This window comes from Mchenga conophoros, linkage group LG22, assembly GCF_057382185.1.
Source record: "Mchenga conophoros isolate Kocher_MC1m ecotype Shallow Benthic linkage group LG22, M_conophoros_male_GT1.1, whole genome shotgun sequence".
NCBI classification, from domain to species: Eukaryota; Metazoa; Chordata; class Actinopteri; order Cichliformes; family Cichlidae; genus Mchenga; species Mchenga conophoros.
In genome coordinates, this window is record NC_140546.1 from 34,365,878 (window position 1) to 34,374,606 (window position 8,729).

Sequence of the window (8,729 nt, forward strand, 5' to 3'; positions counted from 1 at the left end):
AAAAATGTAATGCGTATTTGCGTAATACATTTTGATCAATAAACTTTCCCTATTTAAACATGCACTATGGTGGCCTTTCTTTGCTCATAACTCCTTGATGTTGGTAAATACAATAAGTGAGCAATATATATATAATATACATATGATAATGCACAGCACATTATGGAGTATGCCCCTGCTGTGAAGTCCTGCCTCCATCTACTTGTCGTTTAATCACTGGACAGCTGGACAGGTTCATACAAAATATTAGATGAGGCCAATTGTCCTATACATATTTTTGACCTAGGGGTGGGATTGATTGTGAACTGGAAAGGGAAAATGCTTAGGAAGCTGAGTACGGCTGCATCGTCACTGATTTGTAGAATCATTTTTGATTCGATACAGGATCCGATTCAATTTGATTGGAATCTGGAAAGTTTTGCCTCAGTCAGAAATATTACAATTCTGATCATTTAACAGTATATATCCATAATTTCGTATCTATTAAAAGAAAGCTGACACATGTGAGACTTAATTAGAGATGTAAACAGAGAGTTATGAAACCTGCAGCTGCAGAAGCCAGCGGAAAAAAAAGAGGCAAACACAGCGCGGACCCGCCGACACATCAAAATCTGATTCTGACGCGTCGGGTCCGCGCTCTGTGTTCACGTTTGTATGCAGAATCCGTAAACCTGCTCCCAGTTACTGTTTTAGCTGCATGGTGTTTGACGACATGTTGTGAGGTTTAACCTGAGATGCTGGCGTTTCAGGCATAATAACGTTAATTTACAAATCGACACGGGATTTTAATGAATCAATATCACTTTATTCAATTTAGCATGGATTGTAATCAGAAAAGCGATAATCAAAACCCACCCCTAATCAAGAACTTGCAAAGTAAAAACATGATCAATGTAAGGTAGCCCTTTTGTTATTTACAGTTAACAAGAGGATTAGTGTTACTGTGCGCTGGCTGAGTCTGTTTCTTTTCTTAGAAATAGTTTCTCCTGCCCTGGAGAAAATCCACTTGCATGGAACAGAAGAGGCTGTGGAGTGCAGGAACTACACTGCAAGCTGGTAGATATGCAGGTATTCCTGGGTCCTGCAGACTATCACCTAAAAACAATAAACAAAATGATTTTCTAAACTGTGTAGCAATGTCATGTACGTATAGTGTCAAATACATTTTTGTAGTCTTCATCAGCTTTAATTCACATGGAAGTGTTCCTAAAGTCATATGCTGTAATGATATTTACATTATGAAAACATGATTTTGGACATTTCAAGTTTTTCACTTCGGCAGATAAAATTGAGCAAAATCAACTCAAAATATTCCCACACGCCAGAACGTCCTCTCTTCCTCGCTGGCTCCATATCTGTCAGTGGAATGATCACCTCGTCGCTCTCTGTCACCATCAACACACTCCACGAATCCCGTGGATGATTCACTTCCTTATATCTGTTTGAATCAGGTACCGAAGCAGTTACGTGCGTAATGAAGCTTCGGACGTCACTGGTCACGTGACTTTTGCCAAACGAAGCAAGCCTCGACACAGTGCTTCTGAACCAGTGTGTTGTTTTTTTCGACACACGCTCCGGAGCGTCAGCTTCAAGCGGGCCATCACTACCTTCAAGTTTCTTTTTTTTTTTTTTTTTTTTTTTGTTGATTTCTCAGAAATTCTGCTCTCCTAAAATGAATGAGCAGTTATGGATTTAAAAACCCGTCACAGCTCTGATAAATTCATCAGTAGAATCTGCAGACACACAATGTTAAAAACAATAAATTGCACAAAAATGCTGGATGTGGAAAAAAACAAAACAACTCACATATGCAGTTTATTTATTTTATTTGTTAGAAGGTTCAATAAGCACTCCAGTTGAGTTTTCTGTCAATTATTTCATGGTTGAGACTTTACAGGATTAAACTGAAACAAGTTAGATTTTACAATGCAGAAATATAATTAGTGCTATAACTGCTACAACTATTATAACTACATGTGTAGCGCTTATGAAAGAGGTTATAGATGGGATCATAAAAGGAAAAAATGGTTTTGTTGTTTTTACTTCATGTGCATCCTGGGTATAGACCAGTATAAAGGTGTTTCTTCCCAATAATTGCTGTCTCGCATCCTTCATATTGCATTTTAAAACGTAGAAGCCTGATTTTATTATTACATATAATTTCTAACAAGCACATTATACGGAGCTGGAGAGTAAACAGTTTGAGCAAATCCACACTCATTCTGTCAGAGCATCATTTATTCATCAGAATCAGACCAAAGCAGATGTATCAGGTCACCTCTGCACCTTATGATTCTGGGGTGTAAAATTCTCCTGTCCATGTCTTAAACTGAATTGTTCGCAACACATTCATAAGATCCTTACCAACCTCTTCATCTGCTCTCTGCCTGTTTTCAGCTGAGTGTTCGTGCACATGTTTTATTTTTAACTTCTTCCTCATTTGTAAGCAAGTTGCTCAGGCTCTCGGGTTCAGCACAGTTACCAAAGGCCAGTCTTTGGTGTCGTCTGTGTTCAAGCCAAACAAATTGTGACATGATCTGCAAGGGTTCATTTTTTCATCATTACTGAGATTAAATGCCTCACACCTGATGTCTCCAGGTACTTCAATGGTTCCATCAAAGTAATCTTTCTTGACCTTTTTTGGATAATAGGTCATCACTGCACCAGATACATATTCATCCCATTTGCTAAGACAGGAGGCAGCAATCACAATTTTCCCCGGGTTAGGACCGTTGGTGGACATGGAGACTCCGTAGTACCTCTCTGAATTTTGGTCGGTTTTGGATTTCTGGGAAATGCAGATGGTGGAGGAGACCAGAAAAAGTGGAGCAAGGTTTTTGATGAGTTCTTGCAGACTCTTTCTTATTTGCTCTTCGTTCTCTGGATTCTTCAGCAGGACAATCTGGAAATAGTTACAAATACAGCCTAAATGTTACACCAGCATCCTAGAAATGATCAGCTTCCATTTGTTTATATTGTTTATATTGTAACTGTAATATTTTTATAAATATCTGACTCTAATTCATGAGATTTTTGTGATTTCTTTTAATATATAGTTGATCCTTGGCGGTCGCACACACTGGCGTATGTGTTCTGTGTCAGAGTTGAAACTCCTTTCAATGTAGTCCAAAGCATCGACATAAATATCCTTGTCTGTTACAGGGATACCAGTTATCTCACCGTGCACATATTCTCCATCCTCTTTGCTGTCCATCACACCAAAGTGTATTGTGCCATTTGATCTGATATTCATACAACCAGCTGCAAATTTAAGAACCTCTTTGGCAAACTTAGCTTGGAGTCTTGTGCGATCCAATGTAGCAGCTACAGCAAAAGACTTGAATTCGTGGCATGGCAATATCAGATTAAAAGCACCTGATTCAGGCTGCAGGATTCTGTGTTTCACATATAAAAAAAATCAATCCCTTCTTGATCAAATGGCCTTGGTTTACAGTCTTCCTTTGAGATTAACACACATTGTTCCTGAGAAGCGTGGTTCTCCTCAAAGACATCTTGTTCTGTCTCTGTAGTTTGTGCTGGAGGACCATCACTTACTGTTGAAACAGACTGAACCAATTTCTGACTCCTCTTTTCCTCAAACTCAGTTCTTTTGGAACCAGTAGTTTTTTTCTTTTCTTGACATTTTTGCTGGGAGTTGATAAGCTCATCTCTTCTCTGAATAATCAAATGAGCAGGCCCTGACTTCATGTAGATTTTTGTTTTTAGAAAGTCCTCATTTAGTGCAAGTAGGATTTGTCCATTTACTTCTTCTTCATGGAGCTTTTCTATGTACTGTTCCTTCACTCCAATTGATCTTAGCCAGGTGCTTACTTCAGATTCAGTCCAATTCTTGGGTGACTGCTGAGGTGTGTCAGCTGTGAAAGGACAAAAAAGCAAAACAAAACATGAATTACCCTATGCATAAAAACATCAGTTAAATAAATAATATGTGTGACAATAACTTTTTTAAGACAAAAACTGACAACATATTATACCGCTTCTTTATTTTGAAATTCCTTGTATATTAAAACATTTTTTCGCCGTTCCGCCTAATCGCATTATGTATGTGGCGAGAGGCAAGCTGCATACATAGTTCACCAGAGCAGAATTCATATTCTTTTACATACTATGGAGGCATTTTTTAATTTCTCTGCAGCTTCAGACTGAAGATATCAAGGATCTATGTTCACCAAAGAAGCAAAAACATGAAGGAAAGGGAATGTCATCTGGATAAAATGTCGCCTCAAGCCTCATATCCTGAGCTTAAATTGGGGCTCTAACACATGGAAATGCTTGATGACATCCGTAACCCCTTTTCTCTAAAAACCAAGTGAGATATCTCACTGTGGGAAGTGCCCTCTGGCGTGACCAATCATGGAAGCTCTACTACCACAACGTCTCTCGAAGACGAACCAACAATTTCGAGGACACGGGGTCCACAGACATCCTTTTATAATAGCCCCTGTGCCATAGATGTGACATAGGCTTCATTCTATGAGAGGTAGCCCAGGACACAAAGAATTGGTTGCTTTTCCTAAACCCCTGAGTCCTGTTTAGCTAAATGCATAATGCGCAGACAGGACAAAGTGAATTAAGCCGCCTCTGGCTCTCATCAGCAAATGGCCGGTGGATGAAAAACTGATAGCTCCAATGGTAGACTCCCTAACCTTAGACACAAAGGTAGGCTTAGGGCACAGAGCCACCTTTCTATAATTTGGGAAAAACTGGAAAATAAAATTTATAGATAGATCTATAAGGGTGCAACGATACACAAAATTCACGGTTCGGTACTTTGGTGTCACGGTTCGATATTTTTTCGATACAAAAAATGTTCATGCATTTTTAATTTGTCATTTATTAAAATTATAAATATATATTTTAACTCAAAAGTACAGTTTTTAAATTTAACCCTAACCCTTGTGCGTGTTTTTTATTTTGACAGCGAATGCGCACCTGCGGACCACTTATGTGCAGCCCTGGTTATTTAGCTCGTCATATTGCAGCCACAGAAATTATTTTGTCCATGAAACCATAAAGCTGCACTTTCTTTTTGCCTTATAGTCTGATTTGTCATAACTTTTCCATTTTGTGGTAAGCTTTTCTTTGGCTGTCACTTCTTCACCCTGACCTGTCTTATTTGGCTCAGCAGAACTGAAATGCTTTTACACACGGACTCACATAAGCTCAGCGATTCTCTGCGCGATCAACCTCTCACATGTTTAAGCTGCGGGAGATTTCACTTGTCATGTTTGCATAGTAAGCTAACAATTAATAAGACGATGTCAGAGGAATTGGTGCACAAATTATCATAACTCACAGATCAGTGCTGTCGCTCTCTATACACAGTTCGCACGATTGCAAAGTGAAAGCAAAAAAACAAGCGCAAATTCAAACGCGACTTCAATATGTCACATTGACAGTGGCTCACCGATGCCAATGACATAATTACCCAGCTACATTTCTGAAAGAATGCAAAAGCATTGACATATATTTTTCCTACAATAGCCCGACGGGCAGGGCAGAGATAGATTTTGGTAGCCCGACTGAAAAAAATCGCTAGCCCTGTATCTGATTGAGGAATCACTCATCTTTGGAAAAGAGAGTTTATTACAGAGAAATGTCTCTTTCCAAAATAAAAGCTATACTATCCGCTTCTTCTGGGCTATATTCTCAGCAGCATAAGGAGAATCATGTGCTAACGGCTGTCTAAATGACTCGGCTAAAGTTAGTAGCATGCTTGTTGTTTTTGTCTTTGCACTAGGATGATGTCGGTGTAAATGTGCAGTCATATTCGTTGTGTTCCCACTAGTGCTTTCAGGTTAATCTCGTTGAAATGACCTTAACGCCACAACACGGCAAATCTCCGTTAACGAGCTACCGCCGATCGCTCCGTGCATGGGGCTAGACGGCCAACACGTTAACGAGCTAACTGCGCTAACACACTAGTTCACACCAATGTAATTGAGCATTGCGTGGCACATCCAACATACTGTTTTACTTTAGTCCATGACGCGCTTACCTTCAGGGTCATACGTCACATGAAAACCAAAATAATTCCAAACGCCAGATCTGAATGAGGTTCAATTTGCCTGTTGCAAGTAGAGCTTAACTTCTGTTTCGCTAGCTTGCCCTGCGCTCTTCCTTCTGACTATGCTGTCTGTGTTGAGCGCTCAGTGGATCTGCGCTCGACAGTGCAGCCTAGGCGGAGTAGTCGAACACAGATTCACTGAGCGCTCAACACAGACAGCATCGTCAGAAGGAAAATTGATAAAATAAATTACAAATGTTGTATTGTTCGATACATATGCGTACCGAACCGAAAGCACTGTATCGAACGGTTCAATATCGATACGAATATCGTTGCACCCCTAATTATTTATTTATATATATATATATATATATATATATATATATATATATATATATATATATATATATATATATATATATATATATATATATATATATATATACACATACACACACACACACACACACACACACACACACACATACACATACACACACACACACATATATATACAGTGTTGGTCAAGTTACTTGAAAAAAGTAATCAGTAACTAATTACTGATTACTCCCCCAAAAAAGTAATCCCGTTACTTTACTGATTACTTATTTTCAAAAGTAATTAATTACTTAGTTACTTAGTTACTTAGTTACTTTTTAAAAACACGATTTACAACCTGAAGAGGTGATAAAGTGATAGATCTTTCAGCCCAATTCTACTTTTTCTACATAATCCATCATACAAAATGTAATCAAATGGAAAAGTCTCTTTTTTTAACTTGTTTTATCAGTTTTAATCTTTTAACTTTATGCATCAAGCAAAACATTTAATTATATGCAACATTCTCTGACTTGAATAAATTAGTTTAACATTTAAACCTATTTTCTACACATTCCAGCACATAAAATAAAATATTTTTTGTGTTTTCACTCACTCTTTCAAACAGATGCAAGTAAAACACAGCAGAAAATAAATAAAGTCAAAGACTCAGCGGTCCTTTTGCTCTATTTTCACCTGTAAAGCAGGAGCAGGGTAGGCGGAGGGTTACCCTGGTGCAGGTGTGCTGCGGTCAGTTGAAGAATCCGCGCGAGTGTCTCTGTGAGTTTCCCATCACGTCGTAGCTACTCGGTGCTTGCTCGGAAGTTTAGGGGTTTTTTTTCGCTGTAAAAAGAAGTTTTCTTCCCACGCACGATGGACGCTAATGTTTTTGTCACTTTTTATGGAATCAAACTCAAAGTAAGGTCAGTACTTCCACACTTTAAACGCTGCACGCTCATACTCTCTCCCGCACTCGATATATTATCCATTGTTGATCTGCACACAGCTGCTGTCACCAACGTCGCACTTGCTTACGTCACTGTCATGAGACATTCTCGCAAAAAAAAATCACGGTTTTAGTAACGCAGTAACGCAGCGTTCCTACGGGAAAGTAACGGTAATCTAATTACTGATTTTGCAATAGTAATCCCTTACTTTACTCGTTACTTGAAAAAAGTAATCAGGTTACAGTAACGCGTTACTTGTAACGCGTTACTGCCCATCTCTGCATATATATATATATATGATCAAGATGTTTAGTCTATTGAGTTATTTAGCTATGCAGGACAATTGGATGCTTTTTATTTAGATAAGAGATGGAGTGGAATAGTTCAAAATATATCTAATTTCAAATCAACAAGCAAAAATCCATCTTTGTTTCTTACTTTCTTTAAAACGGAAGTTTGACAGATTGACTGAAAATGTGAGAACAGTCATCTTACCATGTCGAGCACACAGGAGAACGGACTCCGTCTGGGAAGCTGAGTCAGATAGAATTGAAAAGGTCTGGGAAATTTTTCCTTTAAGGCTTTCAAAATATCACCATCAGAGATTATTTCTTCTGGAGAAAAAGGGATTTTATTGATTTTGCCCAAAAAGAAGATGCTGTGAAGAATCTGAGGGAAAACACATTTACTTAATGTTACAAGTGACATAACAGGACAGTGTTAAAGGTGCCAAAATTAACCCACCTCATCCACTAAGTGTTTACTTCCTGGGGCCATGTTAGACCAGTCATCCATCTTCATGATAATCTTGTAGGCATTTTCTCTGAAACCTTGAGTTTTCAGAAATTCTTCTTTTCTAAAATGATAATGAGTGAGCTGTTAGGGATTTAAAAACACAAGAGGTCTGATAACTTTGGCTTCAGCAGAATCTGCAGACATACCTGTTTTGCTCTTGGTCAGCCTATTTTGAACATGAGAGAACATTTAATTTAATATTGACAGAATAAAATAACTATCATTGGTGGCAGAGAAGATGACAGTGAAGAAGTGAAAAGCTGCTACTCACCATTGCTGCAGTCTAAGAATGAAACAGAAAGCACAGAGCGAACAGCCTCCGCCTTAAAATGGTTCCTCATGTGATTTAAAGAAGACTAGCCCTGCACTGGACTCTTACTCTACTGTAGAAAACAGCTCCACGGGAGAGCATGCGAGCAACTCTCCTAGTAATAGCTAGTGGAGGTTAATATGCACCCGCTGATCACTTTGTTACGTTCCCCTGGGGGGGGGGGTCTAGGCGGTGAGGGGGAAGTAACAAAAGTGACCGAGTCAGAAAAAGGAGTCAGGGAGGCGAAGCAGTTAAATAAAACAGTTTTATTGAAGTAATTCAACTAAAAGAGACGGACAAGCCGTTATCACCATAAAAGAAACACAAACAA

General features: G+C 38.7%; 1 protein-coding gene across 2 annotated transcripts; it reads right to left on the reverse strand.

Moving 5' to 3' along the window:
- Positions 1–2,284: 2,284 nt before the first annotated feature.
- LOC146549788 (uncharacterized) lies at positions 2,285–8,378 on the reverse strand. 2 transcript variants are annotated; one of them, XM_085262170.1, is made up of 5 exons: positions 8,360–8,378; positions 8,235–8,254; positions 8,038–8,149; positions 7,789–7,962; positions 2,285–2,902 (listed from the first exon to the last, which is right to left on the reverse strand). In XM_085262170.1, the coding sequence occupies exons 1-5, from the start codon at positions 8,360–8,362 to the stop codon at positions 2,456–2,458; spliced, it is 756 nt and encodes a 251-aa protein (XP_085118296.1). In that variant the 5' UTR covers positions 8,363–8,378; the 3' UTR covers positions 2,285–2,455. The 2 variants fall into 2 exon arrangements, with proteins under 2 accessions (XP_085118296.1, XP_085118297.1); XM_085262171.1 differs by lacking the exon at positions 2,285–2,902 and adding an exon at positions 3,714–3,875.
- Positions 8,379–8,729: the final 351 nt, after the last annotated feature.

Bases quoted from the DNA above. Each gene is read 5' to 3' on its own strand.
- LOC146549788 (XM_085262170.1), bottom strand. The intron at 8,150-8,234 runs GTATGTCTGCAG...TTATCATTTTAG, and splicing joins GCTGACCAAGAGCAAAACAG to AAAAGAAGAATTTCTGAAAA. The intron at 7,963-8,037 runs GTGGGTTAATTT...GTTTTCCCTCAG, and splicing joins GTAAACACTTAGTGGATGAG to ATTCTTCACAGCATCTTCTT.